The 19,712-nt window shown below is 44.6% G+C and overlaps 1 protein-coding gene across 1 annotated transcript in view; it reads right to left on the bottom strand.

Moving 5' to 3' along the window:
- The window catches only part of LOC126234496 (uncharacterized), a 319,975-nt gene that overhangs the window by 248,222 nt on the left and 52,041 nt on the right, over positions 1-19,712 (bottom strand). The window contains exon 2 of the mRNA XM_049943189.1: positions 16,932-17,063. Within this exon, the coding sequence (XP_049799146.1) occupies positions 16,932-17,063 (132 nt within the window). The remainder of the gene's footprint in view (positions 1-16,931; positions 17,064-19,712) is intronic.

Genomic DNA, 19,712 nt, shown 5'->3' with positions numbered 1-19,712 from the left:
TCAATGCCCCTATCACTACACAGGATCTCATTGATACACTCCGCACAAAACGCAACACCGCTCCTGGTCACGATCGTGTCACCTACCGTCACCTTCGTGAAGCTCCTGTCCTTTTCCTCTCCACCCTGGCCAGGCTCTACAATGTAGTCCTGTCCACCGGTTACTACCCTGACCTGTGGAAAACCTCCCGTATCCTCATGTTCCTTAAACCCGGCAAACCGCCGTCCGCCGTCTCCTCCTACCGTCCCATCAGCCTTACCTCGGTCTTCAGCAAGGTCCTGGAATCTATCCTCACCCGACGCATCCACCAGCATCTCCGCCAGCACCGCCTCCTTCCTGTTACTCAGTGTGGCTTTCGGCCGTCCTTCTCTTCCGACGACCTTCTCCTTCAGCTCACTCATCTCCTCTCCGAACAGCTTAATTCCCGTCGCTCCGCAATCTTCCTCTCCCTGGACCTCGAACGTGCCTATGACTGTGTATGGCATTCCGGTCTCCTCTTCAAGCTACAAACCTTCGCCTTTCCCATTAACTACGTCCGTCTGATCGGCTCCTTTCTCTCCCGCCGTCCTTCCTATGTCACCATCCATGACACAGATTCCTACACCTTCTTCCCCTCCGCCGGTGTGCCCCAAGGCTCCGTCCTCTCCCCCCTTCTGTATCTTTTGTACACGGCGGACATGCCGCCGCCGTCACCCCCCGTCCACCTTCTCCAGTTTGCCGATGCCACCACCTTCCTTGCCCTTGCCCCCACCCTGCAGCGCTCCCAACACCTTCTCCAATCCCATCTTGACCGGTTCACCGCTTGGTGCAACCAGTGGTTGCTCAAGGTCAATCCCTCCAAAACCCAGGCGATCATTGTAGGCAAAACCACCCCTTCCTTCCGCCTCCTTGATTTCTACATCACCATCTCTGGCCGTCCTATCGCCCTCACTCCCACCCTTAAGTACCTTGGCGTCACCCTCGACCGTCGCCTCTACTGGACTCCCCACCTCCGGACAATCCAAGCCAAGGCACGCTCCCGACTCAGTCTCCTCAAGCTCCTCTCCGGCCGTACGTGGGGTCTTGACCCCTCCACCATCCTCCACACCTATAAATCCCTCATCCGCCCTATCCTTTGTTATGCCCATCCGGCTTGGATCTCCGCCCCCCCTACCTTTTATAAATCCCTCCAAATCCTTGAACGCCATGCTCTCCGCCTCGCCTATCGCATCCGTCTCCCCTCCCCTACGCGGCTCCTGTACGATCTCATCCCCATCCCCCACCTCCTTCTTTTCCTTGAAAGGATATGGATCCTGTACACCTCCCGTAAACTCGATCCTCCACACCTGCTCATCTCCCCGATCCTCTCTCACCCCCGCCCACTGCCGCGCCTGTTTTCCCACGTCCCACCCGGTCTCCATCTCTCCACCCTCCTTACCCTCTCCCAAGGTGGCTTCCGCCAGCTCCCCCTCCCTGATGATGTCCTCCTCCCCTCCACCCCCCACTTCCGGTGTCCTTTCCTTTTGGCACCCTCCCTCCCTTCCCTTCCCTTCCCTTCTCTTTCCTTTTCCCCCGTCCCCTCCCTCCACCCCTCATCCCCCGGGCTTCCCCTCCCCCTTCCTCCCTCCCCCTATCTCCCCTGCCCGTGGCATCTCTGATCTCCCCTCTGGCTCTCCCACTCCCCTTCCTCCTCCTCCTCTCTTGGCAGGTCCCCGGACTCGCACACGCATAGTGAACTTTCGCGCGCCGGAGATCATCGCCATCAGTGTTTCGTGTGTGTGCTTCGTTTTGTGTTTCGCGTTCTTTCGCAGTTACAACTCCACTGTTCACATGTGCCGTCGCCGTCCTCCGTGTTTTGTGCGCCGTGTCAACAAGTGTTATTGTTTTTATCGTCCAGCGTGAACGGCTTCGTGTTTATTGTTTTTTGTATGTCTATTTTTTGCCCGCCGTTTTTTTTTTGTATTGTCTGTATCACCTATTTGTCATGTTATTGTTCCACTTAAGGCTGAAGAGCAGCGTAAAAAATGCTGCTGGCAGCCCGCCTGTATATGTGATTAAAATAACAATAAAGAAAAAAAACCGTTCGTGCTAGAGTAGAGATAGTATGGCCCACCAATGGCTACCATTGGTGGGCCATAGTCATAGGCTAATGCAGATCCATCTCCTGTGGATACCATTAGCGGTCATCGTCATTGGACAGAAAGGCACTATTCCACACTTATGTTGGACAAGGGTTATTGGTTGGAATTCCTGCTACCGCTATTGGTTGGTCGTCATCAGTGGCTAGATTCGAAACGGACAGAGCAAGAGAGGGGGAATGTTTACCCAAAATATTATTGTCCGCCGAGGTGACTTGCAGCGCGTTGTTTACACGCCGGCCGCGTATTTACTTCCTTGATGGCGGGGAGCCACGATGCCGGAAGCCTATAGCCGTCCTCTCTATTGAAAATAGATGCATTTCTAGAAATTTCAACCGCTTCTAGGACCTTTCTTCTATAGATGTTTGTTTCTTTAGCCAGTGTACGCACGTTATTAAAATCGATGTCAGAGTCACAGTTCTCGCGCTGTTTTGCACTTTGTTTTAGCTGCATGTGCCGTTCGTGTTCCTTAATGCGTTCTTTAACAGTTCTTCCCGTTTCGCCTGTATACACTCTGCCGCAGCCACATGACACTTGATAGACGCCTGCATTGTGTAGGTAATCAGGTGCATCTGTTTTCCGTCGGAAAAAGTCTTTTATTTTGCTTTGACTAAAGAAAGCCGGCAAGTGTGGCGGAGCGGTTCTAGGCGCTACAGTCTGGAACCGCGCGACCGCTACGGTCGCAGGTTCGAATCCTGCCTCGGGCATTGATGTGTGTGATGTCCTTAGGTTAGTTAGGTTTAAGTAGTTCTAAGTTCTAGGGGACTCCTGACCTCAGCAGTTGAGTCCCACAGTGCTCAGAGCCATTTGAACCATTTTGAAGGCACGTGAAGACAGAGTGTTGACTACTGCTTGCTTCTGGGCTGGGTGGTGGTGCGAAGTGGCATCTAAATACCTGTTTGTGTTAGTCGGCTTTCTGTCCACTCTGTGATCTACAGTGTTATCAGATCTTCTGTATATCAACACATCTAGGAACGGGAGACCGACCTCACTCTCAACCTCCAAGGTGAATTTTATTTTGGGGTGAATTCCATTTAAGAAATTGTGGAACGCATGAAGTTCTTCTTCGCCGTGTGGCCATATAACAAATGTATCGTCCACATAGCGGATCCAGCAAGAAGGCTTCAAAGGAGCACTACTTAACGCCTGTTGCTCAAAATGTTCCATAAAAACGTCAGCTGCAACTGGCGAAATGGCGAGCCCATAGCAAAGCCGTCAGCCTGTTCATAGAATTCACCATTGTATTTAAAATAGCTCGAACGAAGATATAGTTCAATTAAGTAACAAACATCTGGAGCAACAATCTCTCTTATGATCTCCATTGTATCTGATACTTGGAATGAGGGGATTCACATACACATCCAGGTACCGTGCTTTAGGTTTTCCTTGACTTTTACTTATCAGTTGAGCAACACTGAAATCTGTTATGTTCCACATAGTTGTCCTATTTGAGTTTCTATTCCATGTCTAATGACGTTGTCGTCGACAGGACATTAAAACCTAAAATTTCTCCCATATCTCCTTTAGACACTGGACTTCATTAGCTAATTTAGTAGTTCATCCTCGTTCTTGATCCCTACCAGACGTTTCGCGCTACGCTGTCGAAAGATTAATCTAGGTCAACAAATGCTACATTGGTATTCAAATTTTCCTAAGTTTTTCGCTCCAGCACTAAGGCCAGCGTTGTTCTTACTGTACATTTATCCAACCTAAATCAATATTATTGTTATTCTGTTTCTCCTAGTCTAATTTATTTTACTTTTTTTAAAAAATTGTTCTAGCCAGTTAATTAATTTACAGAGAACCGCTTCACTTTGTACTAATATTTATTCAAACCAAGGCAAGTTTCGGGATATTAAAATCCCATCTTCAGGTGTATGAAATGATTGTATTTGGTAGTGGTTGGCGTTCCCACCGTACGGCTGCCCGGCGGCGGACTGGAGCTCTTGCAGTGACTGTAGGACCGTCTGTTATGTGTTACCAAATACAATAATTTCATACACCTTCTAAAACGGGATTTTAATATCTCGAAACCTGTCGAGGTTTGAATAAATATTAGTGCAGTTGAAGAGGCTCTCCTTAAATTAATTCTCATGCCTCTCAGTTGAGGATGTCCTATGTACCAAATCTTATTTAGCCAGTAACACATAAGCAGAAGACGTCAGACAGATTAGTGGGCAGTTCTGAACTGAAGAGGCCGACCGCGGTGGTCTCGCGGTTCTAGGCGCGCAGTCCGGAACCGTGCGACTGCTACGGTCGCAGGTTCGAATCCTGCCTCGGGCATGGCTGTGTGTGATGTCCTTAGGTTAGTTAGGTTTAAGTAGTTCTAAGTTCTAGGGGACTGATGACCACAGCAGTTGAGTCCCATAGTGCTCAGAGCCATTTTTTTGAACTGAAGAGCCAAAAATGCTATAACACCTGCCTAATATTGTGTATGGTCCTCACGAGCACGCAGAGTGCCGCAACACGTCGTGGCATATACTAGACTAATGACTGAAGTTGTTCTGGAGGGAACTGACACCATGAATCCTGCAGGGCTGTCGATAAATCCGTAAGAGTACGACGGGGTGGAGACCTCTTCTGAACAGCACGTTGCGAGGCATCGCAGATGTTCTCAATAATGTTCATGTCTGGGGAGTTTGGTGGCCAGCGGAAGAGTTTAATCCCAGAAGAGTGTTCCTGGACCATGTGTGCGGTGTCGCATTGTCCTGCTGGAATTGCACAAGTCCGTCAGAATGCACAATGGACATGAATGGATGCATGTGATCAGACAGGATGCTTACGTACTTGTCACCTGTCAAAGTCGTATCTATACGTATCATGGATCTCATACCATTGAACTGCACAAGCTCGACACCGCTACATAGCCTCTAGCACCTTGAACAGTCCCATGCTAGCTTGCAGGGTCCATGGATTCATGAGGTTGTCTTCATACCCTTACTCGTCCATCCGCTCGATACAATTTCAAACGAGACTCGTCCGACCAGGCAACATGTTTCCAGTGGCCAACAGTCAAATGTCGGTGCTGACGGCCCATGCGAGGCGTAAAACTTTGTGTCGTGAATGATCAATGGAACACGTTTGGGCCTTCGTCTCCGAAAGCCCATATCGATGATGTTTCGTTGATTGGTTCCCACGCTGACTCTTAGTGATGCCCGAGCATCGAAATCTGCAGCAATTTAAGGAAGGGTTGGACTTCTGTAACGTTGAACGATTCTCTTCAGTCGTCGTTGATCCCATACTTGCATGATCTTTGTCCGGCCGTAGCGATGTGCAAGATCTGATGTTTTACCGGATTCCTGATGTTCACGGTACACTCGTGAAGGAGTCGTACGGGAAAATCCCCACTTCGTTGTTGCCTTGGAGATACTGTGTCCCATCGCACGTGCGCCGACTATAACATCACGTTGAAACGTGCTTGTATCTTGATAATCTGCCATTGTAGCAGCAGTAACCGATCTAACAACTGTGCCAGACACTTGTTATCTAACGTAAGCGCTGCAAACAGCAACGCCGTATTCTGCCGGTTTACATAACTCTGTATTTGAATACGCATGCGTATACCAGTTTCTTTGGCGCTCCAGTGTATATTTAAACTGCGGAAGCCCCAGTGTGGTGTATGGCGGAGGACACTTCTATTAGCTTTATTATTTTCACCATTCTCTCTCCCACTTGTCAGTGATGTGCAGGAAGAACGAATGGCGCTAAAATTCCTTATGAGCTCCGATTTCTCTAATTCTTTCTCACTGTCGTATTTTCGGAGACATACGTGGGATGAAATAATATGCATCCCAACTCTTTTTCGAACACATATTCCAGGAATTTCGACAGTAACCATTCCGCGATACGCATCGCCTCCTTTGTAGCGACTACAATTGGAGTATCTTGAGTGTCCCATAAAGCTGGAATGTTTGCTGTACAGACCCCTGTAGAATAAGTGCCGCTCTTCGGGGCTCCTTTTCTGTCTCTCCTGCTAATCCTACTTGGTAATGGTCCCACACCGATATTTCTCGTTAGGGAATCTATGTTGGTCCTTACGGAGAAGGTTTCGTTCTCCAAAAACGTCATAATGCGTGAGCATGGAACATGCTCCGTAATTCTACAATAGCGATATTGACGTTCAAGGTGCGTCTAAATGGCTTGGTCAGTAGTCTCATAAAATAAAGGAAACAAGAGTTACAATACCATTACTAGCCTTCAAAGTATTCCCATTAGCTTGAACACACATCTGACACTGGTAAAACTGTTGGAAAAATTTATTGCTGAATTGCTCGAATAACTGTGGTCACGCAAGCATTGTTGGGTACCCGCAAGGTCTGTGTGCTCAGCTTCCTCGTTCAGCACAAGCTAACTGACGCTTAGCAGGCTCCTTATTCTCACGATTTATCGCCAGCAGACTACTTCCTGCTTTCTCACCTGAAGCGTTTACGCTTCGCAGACATTGCTGGTGACAACGGTGCTTCCAGCAATTCCACAATGAGCGTTTTCTGACAGTTTCCAACTGCTGAACGACCGATGTCAGAAGTTTGTTGTATCTAATGGAGATCTAGTAAGGATATTTTGTTTGTAACTGGTGTTTCCTTTATTTTCTTAGACCAATCAACGAACTTTGCAAGCGCGCCTTGCATAATTACGTACATCAGTTCGACGACCTTTCTAAAGCAAGAATGACCATGGTTCTTTTTTTCTTTTTTTTCCAATCGCTTGGAACATCTTCATCTGCATATACACTACTGGCCATTAAAATTGCTACACCACGAAGATGACGTGCTACAGACGCGAAATTTAACCGACAGGAAGAAGATGCTGTGATATGCAAATGATTAGCTTTACAGAGCATTCACACAAGGTTGGCGCCGGTGGCGACACCTACAACGTGTTGACATGAGGAAAGTTTCCAACCGATTTCTCATACACAAACAGCAGTTGACCGGCGTTGCCTGGTGAAACGTTGTTGTGATGCCTCATGTAAGGAGGAGAAATGCGTACCACCACGTTTGATAAAGGTCGGATTGAAGCCTATCGCGATTGCGGTTTATCGTATCGCGACATTGCTGTTCGCGTTGGTCGAGATTCAATGACTGTTAGCAGAATATGGAATCGGCAGGTTCAGGAGGGTAATACGGAACGCCGTACTGGATCCCAACGGCCTCGTATCACTAGCAGTCGAGATGAGAGGCATCTTATCCGCATGGCTGTAACGGATCGTGCAGCCACGTCTCGATCCCTGAGTCAACATGTTGGAACGTTGGCAAGACAACAACCATCTGCATGAACAGTTCGATGACGTTTGCAGCAGCATGGACTATCAGCTCGGAGACTATGACTCCAGTTACCCTTGACGCTGCATCAGAGACAGGAGCCCCTGCGATGGTGTACTCAACGACGAACCTGGGTGCACGGTTGGCAAAACGTCATTTTTCGGATGAATCCAGGTTCTGTTTAGAGCATCATGATGGTCGCACCCGTGTTTGGAGTCATCGCGGTGAATGCACATTGGAAGCGTGTATTCGTCATCGCCATACTGGCGTATCACCTGGCGTGATGGTATGGGGTGCCATTGGTTACACGTCTCGGTCACCTCTTGTTCGAATTGACGGCACTCTGAACAGTGGACGTTACATTTCAGATGTGTTACGACCCGTGGCTCTATCCTTCATTCGATCCCTGCGAAACCCTACGTTTCAGCAGGATAATGCACGACCGCTTGTAGTAGGTCCTGTACGGGCCTTTCTGGATATAGAAAATGTTCGACTGCTACCCTGGCTAGCACATTCTCCAGATATCTCACCAATTGAAAACGCTGATCAATGGTGGCCGAGCAACTGGCTCGTCACAAGGCGCCAGTCACTACTCTTGATGAACTGTGGTATCGTGTTGAAGATACATGGGCAGCTGTACCTGTACACGCCATACAAGCTCTGTTTGACTCAATGCCCAGGTTTACGATGGCCGTTATTACGGCCAGAGGTGGTTGTTCTGGGTACTGATTTCTCAGGATCTATGCAGCCCAATTGCGTGAAAATGTAATCACATGTCAGTTCTAGTATAATATATTTGTCCAATGAATAACCGTTTATCATCTGCAATTCTGCTTGGTGTAGCAATTTTAATGGCCAGTAGTGTATATTTCTCAAGCCAACATACGGTACGTGGCAGAGGGTACACTCTACCACGACTAATAATTTCCTTTCCTGTTCCACTCGCAAACAGAGTTAGGGAAAAAAGACCGTCTATATACCTTCATATTAGCCCGGATTTCTGGTATCTTATTTCCGTGTGCTTATGCGAAATGTTTGTTGGCAGCAGTAGACTCGTATGGCAATGAGCTTCAAACGCTGGTCCTCTAAGTTTTCTCAGTATTGTTCCCCGAAAAGAGCTTCGCTCCCTCTCCAGGAATTGCCACTTAAGTTTCCGAAGGATCCCCGTAATACTTGCGTATTGTTCAGATCTACCAGTAACGAATATAGCAGCCTTCGAATTGCTTCGATGTTTTTCTTTAATCCGACCTGATACGGATACCAAACACTCGAGCAGTACCCTAGAGTAGGATCCACAGCACGTTGCTGCCCACCCTGTCCTCCAGATAACTTATGTATGTAGTAAATAAAAGTAGTCCTGTCACACATCTAAGGGGCACTCCAGATGATGACCCTGTCTGATGAACACTCGCCTTCGATGATGACTTACACTTTTCTATTACTTAAGAAATCTTCGAGCCTAGGAAAGTCTTTCATATGATAGTGCCATCATTAATAGTCTGCGTTGGGGCACTGTGTCAAATGCTAATCGGAAATCTAGAAATATGGAATCTGCCTGTTGCCCTTCACCCATAGTTCGCAGTATATCACGTCAGAAAAGGGCAAGCCGAGTTTCGCAAGAGTGATGCCTTCTAAAAGTATGCTGATCCGTGGCTCTGAGCTCCACGATCCCAAGGAAACTTGTATTTGAACTGAGAAGACGTTCAAGGATACTGCAGCAGACTGATGTTAGGGATATTGGTCAGTAGTTTAGCAGGTTCTTTCTTATGCCCTTTTAATGTACAGGAGTCACCTGCAATTTCCTTCTCTTGCTTGGAACTTTGCCCTGGGTGAGATATCCGTGATAAATTCAAGCTAGGTAAGTGGCCAGTGCCTCTCTGTAAAACCAACTTGGGAACCCATCCCAAGCTCATCACTAGTTTCTTTTCAGCTCATTCAGTTGTTTTTCTATGCTAGGGATGCCAATTACTATGTCGTCCATACGGGACTCTATTCGATGTTCAAAGGATGGTACGTTTTTACCATTCTTCTTTGTGAAAGATTAGTTAACCGTGAAATTAACAACTTCAGCTTTCTTTTTTCTACCTTTCACTGCCATATCAGACTGGTCAATAAGCGACTGGATGGAAGCCTAAGACCCGCTTAGCGATTTTACTGGAACCATAATTTTCTCGTATTGTCTGCCTTATCTTTTGCTAAGGTATGACGGTGCTCGCTGTTGTATGCTTAGTGAGCAGATCTTTTCAGAGACGCACGAATCTAAATGCATCTTATAGTCTGGTTTCTCGTGCCACAGGACAGAATAAATTATTCTTTGTAATTTGGAAATATTAAAGGACTAGTTGTTAGTGTCGCCTTCTGCTTCTCGAATGTGGGTTGACAATCAACTGACTACTGGAATTTTACACAATTCCTTAATGTGTCCATGGTCTGGGAATGTCAACAAATCGCTCACAAAGTTTAAATAATAATTCAGTAATCCTAATGCTGACTGTAATCGTTCAAACATGGCTCTGAGCAATATGGGACTTAACATCTTAGGTCATCAGTCCCCTAGAACTCAGAACTACTTAAACCTAGCTAACCTAAGGACATCACACACATCCATGCCCGACGCAGGATTCGAAACTGCGACCGTAGCAGTCCCGTGGTTACAGGCTAAAGCGCCTAGAACCGCACGACCACCGCGGCCGGCTGACTGTAATCGTTTTATAGTCTACAATGGCTGAAGTTCACACAGTGCACGTATGCATTTTGGGAAAAAGGCACTACCTGATAATCAACGTAACGTCTATCTCATGATGCATGTTAAACACTTGATATATCCATTACAAAATCTCTCCCAGATCTTTGGAAAAAAAGCATGTTTTCTAAGCTGACCATACACTTGCATACCTTCAATACTTTCAATACTCTATGTAACAATTTTTGGAATGTTGTCAGAACATTCTTAAACACAAGTGAAATCTGTTGATATTTTTAGTGTCCTCAGAGAATGGTAAATACAGTCTTCCACCAGACGTCCAGTACTACTTCCAACTTCTAGTAACCACATTTTAAATGCATTGTGAAAATGCACTTGCATTGACTATTGTTTCTGCCATATTAAGTATAGTATATGCACCCAAAACTGTTCTAGCATTTAAATAACGGTAACTGCAACAGGGCACGTATTTTTTCGTCCCATCTGACAATATTTTGATTAAAATGACAACTACTATTCATTACTCTCTTCAATAATGCCATCATTCAACTGCTGATTGATAAATTCGTCCATTATTGACTCTGAATGGTGAAGTATTCCATATAGTTCCCTATAAACAGTAGACTGGTCCCACATAATGATTCTTTATCGTGTTTTGGCTGTCACTGGCAATGGTCCACTAGGATTGAACAAATATTTGAACCTTGTGAGTAGCTTCTACATAACTATTCTGTCTTTTCGCTTCAAATGCAGTACTTTCTCACATAATGCAGATGTACTGCCATTTTGTATATAGTAGGGTTGCACACTTCATCCTTCTCAAGTATTTTTGTGTTGAGGAAGTAAAAATTGGCAACTAATAGCCCTTTTGCCGAAACCACCTCATTGGTGCTGAAATTATCCTCATGAAGCAGCACCATTTTTCTCCATTCACTTCCAACAAACATGACACACTTCTATGTATAAAACAATCCAATACATCCAGTTTGTCACTGTTTACCAAACGCTCTACCACACACAAAATATTAGTTGGTAGGTCGGGACATCGTCTAACTGTAATACTAGTAAATTAGAGGAACACGTAATGAAGCAATCGTTTCCCAGAAGTTTCTGGCTTCTTCTTGATCCTCCACTTAAATTTACAACGTTCTCAGTCTCAAAACACAGTCCTTGATATCGTCCAAGCTTCTCCTGACTGTGTGAAATACAAAAAAACTGTGAAACAAGTGTTTATTTCGTAAGGACTCCTTAATTAAGGAAAAGGAAGTCTACAATACATTTAGCTGCAGTGAAATATCTTTTAAATGGCAGAACAGTATCGATCACTGTGGAACAGTACGGAAGAACTGCCAAGCTGGAAGAAAATATGTATGTGGAAACATCAGATAGCTCGGAATTCGAGATGAGATGTAATTGGCGAACACACGGAAAGGTGTGAATTAACGTTACCAATGTAAATTCACAGATGGTAGAGTTGAAAATTTTACACAGCAACTTAGAATAACTGCGGTGTTTCAAAAGCTGTAAAGAAGTGTTCATGTATTTAATGTCACTTGAGCGCTCTTGGTGAGAAGACGAAAAAACAAAGTCTACCGCAAAATTAATTAGGCGTTCGTGACCACTTGTCCTCATATCACCTCCGGGTCTCGGCGGACGTTTTTAAATGATTTTTCTGACATTTACTCAGCACTAGTTGCTGGAATAGTCACATATTTTCCGTCACCAGCAATGGAGGATATATCTTTACCAATACTAGTAACTAGTGCTGATGAAACATCATGAAAATCTTTGAACTTACCTCAGTCAAAAGTCCCAAGACGGAAACCTACAACTAATGAACCATTTGCTTTCCGGTGTCCTTTATTGAAAGCCACGCTAATTTACAGCTTCATGGACAATTGAGAAAACGTTCTATTACAGTATTTTCTAATAAAGCTACAAATACATATTAAGCGAATGAGTATAAAAAAATCGGAAATTTGTGGTAAGTTCCTATGGGACCAAACTACTGAGGTCATCGGTCCATAGACTTACACACTACTTAATCTAACGTAAACTAACTTACGCTAAAGACAACACACATATCCATGCCCGAGGGAGGACTCGAACCTCCGACGGGCGGAGCCGCGCGGAGCGTGGCAACGTGCCCTAGACCGCGCGGCTGTGTATCAAAAATAAATTAACAAAAGATAAGTAATATCATCGTTTACAACTGAAATGAGAAGTATCAGGGACTTGTACTACACAAATATAATAATAATAGTAAGAAACTCAATTCAACACCAAAATAATGAGGGTGGAAAAAGATCTCTTAAAACAAAATATTATGAAAGAGTGTCAGCTTCTGAAATTCTGATTGTCAGTCTATTCTTCGCGAAACTGCTGCCAGTACCCGTCCTGCTGAATATAAATCTTGTATGAATTTTCTATCTAAATAATATTGTCATAGGTTTATATGGACAAATATCAGACGAAACACAAAAGTAAGGAAAATTAATAAAGAATGAAATCTGACGAATGTACTGGACTGCAACAACGAGTTTGTGATAAAGAGACGCTGTCTGACTATGGTACTAAAATCCTGCCCCACCATTTCATGCATCCATGAAAACTATTAGTCTCAGCCATTTTAGAAAGATGCCACAAATAAAGAGCATGACACAACAGTTTACGTATTTTAGGCATACGTGTCATGCACACATTCTACATCGTCGGCGTTCATTTGGACTTTGTTAACGAGAGACGGAATTTTACAGTATCCTCAACTAAAGTAGCCTTTTATGTGTTTTACGTATCCAGAAACCACTTTTACTTGAAGGACAAAATCACGGATTTTCGTATCTCTGACGACAGTTCTCAATGTGAAGACTAAGGCGTCGTAGTGGAGATCCGTAGTGGTCTCACCAATTCTCCGTCCCAGAGTTCAGTCCACAATAGCAGCAAAGTTGTGCTGTTTAAGCACTGCACACAGTTCTGGAAATGTATGCAGCCGAATCCATATGCGTACCCGTGACATGATAGGTAACCAGTATCGTAAACCAAAGTACAGTCCGAATCGGAGTCCTAAGTAACACACAACAGTGGTAGCAGCGACTTCACCGTGGAAACAACACAGTGACGAACAGTAAAAAACTTTCACACCACTACCAAGCTGTGACACTAAAGCGCGCCCCGACAGTAACTCTGGATATCGTACGATTTTTCGCGGTCTGCTGGCCAGATCATTTCCCTTACTTCTATTCACTGCACACTTCGAAGTGAGAGAATTTAGAAGAACAGCTACTGACTTATCGTGAATAGCAAATATATCTATGTAAACAAACCAATCTCCTAAAACTTGTAAACGTTAAGGCTTCTGTTATTAAATGAGTTGTGACCGAAAAAGTGAAACTGGACAATCAAGCTGTGTATTATCCCATGTATTTCCTACAGGGTGCATTTCAGTTGTCTTCGTCATTATCAATTGCAGGAAAAAAGTGGGTTCATTGGCAAGTAAATTGGAATTCTTGTGGCAAGTAGTGTGTTCCTGAGCAGAACGAGGAGTACTCTGCCATGAAAAGTTACTAGTGAACGCAGCATTTCCATCATTCATCAATTAATGATCGTATAAGATTTGTTTCACCTGAAAATTTGAGTCTTCCGTAGATGAACGGCCACTGGAACCTTTAAGAACTTACTGGTCGGTTTTAAGCGCTGTAGGTCGTGTAGTATTTCTACCAGACTGTCCTGTGGCCTTCCACCGCTGACGTATTTCATGGATGGGTCGTGTTGTTTATGTGCGAGTCGGTTATGGTTGGCTCTGAGCACTATGGGACTCAACATCTTAGGTCATAAGTCCCCTAGAACTTAGAACTACTTAAACCGAACTAACCTAAGGACATCACACACACCCATGCCCGAGGCAGGATTCGAACCTGCGACCGTAGCAGTCCCGCGGTTCCGGACTGCAGCGCCAGAACCGCTAGACCACCGCGGCCGGCTCGGTTATGTGGAAGCAGCGCCGACAAGGAGGCGTGAGAGGGTGGCGCTATCGTGTATGGACGGGCGTATGACAGCAGCGTTAAAAAGTTTCCCGATATGCTGGCCAGCTCGCTGTGTCCATCGTGTCTTCAAGGAATGGTGCACCATCCGCAGCCATGTAAGAGCAGTGATCGTACAAAAATCCTAACTGATAGAGACCGGAGACGAGTAACGCTCCTTGTCAATGACAATCGGTTTCAAAAGCGACAGAAATTGTTGTTGTCTTTGAATACAAGCCAGAATCAAACAGTTTCCGGAAAAAAGGAACCGCATGCAAGGAACAGGGTCAGAAACCAAGCAAAACGCCACTGGTAACAGCACCATATTAAGCTATACATCTTCATAGCGGCAACCAACACACAAACTAAAATGTAGCAGACTGGAGGCATGCAGTGAGTCCGAAAAACCGAGATCTTGCATCTTTTCAGTTGCTGCAAAGGCCTCGACTGCACCTGCACCCTAATTAGACGTTTGAACTGCAGCGTGAAGAGGGTGTAGTCCATGCGATAGGTGGTTTTCTGATGTTTTTGACGTGTTTTTATTAATATGGCTTGCGTCCGGCTATTCAGATTACTACGAACATCAGGCAGGATGTTTATTTCAACATTCTCGGTGACTAAGGGGCGCTGTTTCCATCATATTCACGGAGAATACGATCTGGACAGTCCTGCCTTTTAAGATGGAAACAGCCATGTCGACCAGGCTACACGTAATCGTTGGTACCGAGGCGAAGACTGTATCGCACTCCTACTGGACCGCTACATTATCCGACCTTTACCACATAGGAAAAAGCTGGGACTATTAGGAATATCGGCGAAGCGTATCAGTCAACATCTCCGCAATTTGGTACACCTGAAGTAATGTGTGGACTGTCTCGTCGAATTACAGCCGCTATCAATGCTTGATTTCTCCTGTGGGTGACTAATTCTTTTGGCTGATGTGCTCATATGAGTCTATCATTAACGGAATTGCTTAAAATTAACTTTTGAGCAGTGGCGGCTGGCGCTAGCGTGTTCGACTTGCATCGCTGATATCGATATTCGGCTGTCCTGCTAGCTTTGATTGCTCCACCAGCGGATTTTCCGGGTGAACGTGTGACGAGTGAGTCGCCGGTCGGCGTTCAACGAGTCAACTTGGTTGAAAACAAGCCCGCGTCCCAAACTGTGGTGCATGGGCCTCACCGTGCTCGCCGCCCTAGTCGTTTGGCGTGCGCAAGATATAGGGTGCCCATTATTGGGCGCGTTGACGTGCATAATTGTGGTGGGTTCGTCGTCTCACGCTGAACAGCTTCCAAACTCGTAATTTGCAAGCTCCAACTTACGTATGAATCTTCTTCTGTGTTGAACTAAGAAGATTGTTGAAATTTATTGTGGCATGGGTAGCTGCCGGAGATGATTCTGAAATTGGTTCCACAGTGACTATTTTAAGGAGGCTGATGTTCCTCATTCCGTTTCTGGTCATCCGTGGAATGGGTGTTTTAAGTAGTTTTCATGCAAATTTTAGCTTGTTTTAGGACACATTGTCCGCTTTGGGACTGGCTGCGGTTGTGTACGTGCCCGGCAGCCGTAGAGTTAATGGTTTAATCATTTGTCACGGCAGCTTTTGGTATGTTTATTTAATGTGCTTTAAGGCAATTGCAAGTGATCTCTAAGTTTCCTGCTAATTTACTGAGAGACGGGTAATGTTAGAGTATTGTTCGTTAAGAATTTGGGGGCGTGCTTATTATATATTCCAGTGTGACTGTAATTTGATCTTGTTTCCATTGCAATCTATTTGTGCTGCAGGCCATTTGTTAAGACTGCTCGTTCCCTGGCGTCAGCACGGTTATGGATTATTGTCAGGACCGCTCATTGTGGGGCCGGTCGGGTTATATATAAATATATATATCGCCTGCTATATAACACTGTGCACAAGCCTTGGGGAGTGACCGCTCGTATTGCCTGCCGGTCGTAGCGTTATTGCTTCCAAACACTGCTATGGGCCTTAACGCTGTTCTCTAAAGTTAAGTGCAATTTGAGAATCATTCTGAGTCATTATGTCCGTTAATTGAGGCCACCTTGTTAATACTGGGGTTTCTATAAGCCGTTTTATTTGTTGAGTTATTACTAGCCCTTCTTATTTAACACTTATGTTAATCATTTGTGTATCTTTAATGAACGTGCAACTTGTTATTATTCCTGTGTGCAAGTTTTGCAACCTTGGTTGGCCCACTTTTCATTTTCAGTATAAGCATGTTTCACTGTGGACCTTTATATGGGCAGTTTTATATGGGCAGTTCAGTTTTATTAAGCTTTAAGATCTCTTTGTTCTTTATGAAGTTGTGGTATTATGTGACTGTGTAACTTTGGTTGGATGTGTATACTGTTATTAGTCTCTTCAGACATGGTTAAACAAAAACGATTGTTTGTGATTGATTATTCGCCGTGCCTATTATCAATGATTTTGGCTGCGGACGCAAAATAATATGATTCTTATTCGTGTTTATGTAATTCAATCAAAGTGAAGTTTTGTATAATGCATCCGTAAGAGGACAAATGTCGGATTTAAGTTTATAAAAAAGTCTCTTTTGAGTCAAATTAAAATTATGAAACAATCGCAAACTTTCCCATAACCAATGATCCCGGGCTTCCTATTTCCTTTTAATAACTCTGATGAGATTGTACTTTTGATTTTCTAAAGAATTGGGTAGTACCACGGATCAGCTTTCAACAACCGTGACATCATCGAAGGAGCACATGGAGAAGGTGGAGCGACACTCCCAAATTAACTATAACATTGCATTTTGGCGTAAAGATACGTGTAATCTGAAGAGCTGGCATGTCGACTCACCGACGTGTGTGATCTTGCCGCAGAGCTGCTCAGGGCGCGAGCAGTTGACGAGATTGGCCAGCTCAGGAGAGAACGGGTCCCCGCAGCTGGCGTTACCCTTGGAGTTGCAGTAGTAGCAGCGCAGCGCCCATCCTGCAACACCGCAACGACAGCTTGTGCCCAACAACCAGCTGACACGCAGTTTGATACATTTTAAAGCAGCTCCCAACCAACAATTTCAATTAAAATGGCTACAGCAATAGGCACTTAACTTCAGTGAATCCAAGAAAATTTGCCTTCTCTCTAGCCCCAGTAATCCATACATGCTATTAATATAGATGTTTGTGTGTGTGTTTTCCACATCTCCTCCTAAACCACTGGAGCGATTCAACCAGACTTGGTACACTTATCCTTTATTCATAGGCAACAGCCATTGTTGAGGTAAGAATCACCTAACATACTTCAGGAGATCTTACGTCATAAACGCTGAGAGGCGTGATAAAACTGCCACATTGTCCATGACGTATAAATTTATTACTATTTTTCTACTAATTCTGTTTTCATCCCGTTTCACGGACACTATCCACATATGCCGCTGAACTTACCTGCAAAATTATATCACTGTGTGGCGCATGGATCAGGAGATATGACGTAAAAACTGTCGCATCATGTTTGATGCTTAAATTTATTACTTCTTTTCTACTAATTCTGTTTTCAACACATTTCGCAGGCAATATTCACATATGCCGCTGAATGTACCTACTCCAATAGATCACTGTACGGCACATAATTAAAGAGATATGACGTCATAAACACCATGATGGGTGAAAAATTGCATGTGTTATTAATATATTTATTATTTACTCCCAAGAAACTCGTACAGTTGAGTCAAATTAAGAAAATCACTGACACTTTGTAGTGCTTTTGACAGCTTAGAACCGCAAAGCGCGAACACCTATTGGCGAAAACAGTAGCCGTCTATAGAACTCTGGAGAGGCGTTGCCAGTGACGTTCACAAAATCGTTTCACCCAGCGTACAGACACTGCCTAACGTCACGTATCTTAATGTTGACACTGTGCTTACACATTTGTACATTATGCATATTTCTTTCCGCAAATGTTTCATAACTTAAAACGTGTTTCCACAAACACATTGGAATGAAATTTTTTCAAGTCTTCACTACAAACGAAGTTCATTTCTTGTTCTCGTTTCTAACTGAAAACTGGCAAAAAGAATACCCTGGCAATGTAGGATTTGTAAGGTAGTGCTGTAATGCGTCTTGTAACGCCACAATCTTAGCAAGGCCAGTCACGCATCGGAACGCAGATATGTTTGTTCTCGAGAGGTGACAAACAGACAGAAAAAACCCTAGACAGTTAAAAATATCATTAAAGATTCCGGACACATTTTTAATGATTGGAGAACTCGTTACTGCGTTACCAAGTTTATTTCAAGTTCTCCAAACTTCAAATGCAAATTTGCCACTGATTGAAAACTCAGATGGCTGAGACCGTAACAGGTTTCTGAAATAGTGAGGAACAGTATGGGTAAATCCAAATGTTGATGCAATCATTCTTAAATGATTTGACTATTTGCTTAAGACGGCAACGACTGTTAAATTCAGCAAGAAATTCAAACCGCTCTTCCTCTTCGTAGAGGAGGCACAGAGCTAGAAACACTGTTGCAGTTAAGAAAGAATGAGAAACCTCTGTGGACGAAAGATCTTGTATGTACTGCAAATCCCGGCCTGCAAACCTGGACTATTGCCATCACTTAGCGCCTGCCCCCCCCCCCCCTCCCCCCTCCCAACCAACATGGCACTATACAAGCAAACTAAGTTACCACTCGGCGCGGCTGCTGATGGGAGCGACCGTAAAGATATTTACCATTCACAGTCGCTCCCATCAGCCACTACGCCGAGTGTCAACTGGGTTTGCGCGTGGAGTACTACTCAGAAGAATTCAGAGTGTAGCCGCTCCATCCTCAGTTTGTCAGCTGCTTTTGGGACCAACGGTCGCAGCAAGACGACTCCGACGAGCCCGCGATATTCTCTCCCCATTTACCACTTCGAGTCAGATGAAAGTTCGTCTGTTTATTATCTTGAGTAACAGATAGAAATTTGAGACAGAAATGTCGGTCGATCATGGGCATCACCGTTTGAAAACGGCGAGTGTAACTACATTCTGCTGTTTGCACTGAGACGACAGCGTTCTCCCTTTGGTAAGCCGTCATCTGAACCACCCTATTTTGTTGCCTCAGCCGCTGCCTCATGGGTTCATCTCTCTCTGTAATGTGTTAAACTTCTCCTCACAAGAATTCAGCATTCTGTAGCACATTAAAATCAATAGTTTGTTTAAGGTCTTTGGTTAATTTTATATGTCGACTTCTGCGTTCACTGGTTACTGTGTCTTTATGTCTGTAGTTTATAATTCCAGTGAAGCATGGTCTTGCCTGTATAACTGCAAATTCCGGGAGAGAACTCGTATGATATATCACATTAAACATTAATCTGTTTTGACTATAGGATTATACCCCGTCCAATTTTCCTAGTCTCCTTATTAACTGGGATACCCTGAAACCTGTTGTGATGTAGGTTGCGTTCCACGGTCGGGAGTGAGTTATATCTCTATTAAATTCCTGGCAATTTGCAAATTTTCGCCCCAAGAGGCTGATTCATTTGCTACGGCCTGAGAAGTCTGTAGCGAACCGTTTACGACCGGCAGACGGAGGTGATCACAATCTTCACGTCAGACAATTTTTTAAAAGAGTTCCTCTTCCAGGCTGTTAAGGCCAAGGGATGT

The sequence above is a fragment of the Schistocerca nitens genome, chromosome 2 (genome assembly GCF_023898315.1).
Source record: "Schistocerca nitens isolate TAMUIC-IGC-003100 chromosome 2, iqSchNite1.1, whole genome shotgun sequence".
Classification (NCBI taxonomy): Eukaryota; Metazoa; Arthropoda; class Insecta; order Orthoptera; family Acrididae; genus Schistocerca; species Schistocerca nitens.
This window is presented reverse-complemented; position numbering and strand designations above follow the sequence as displayed.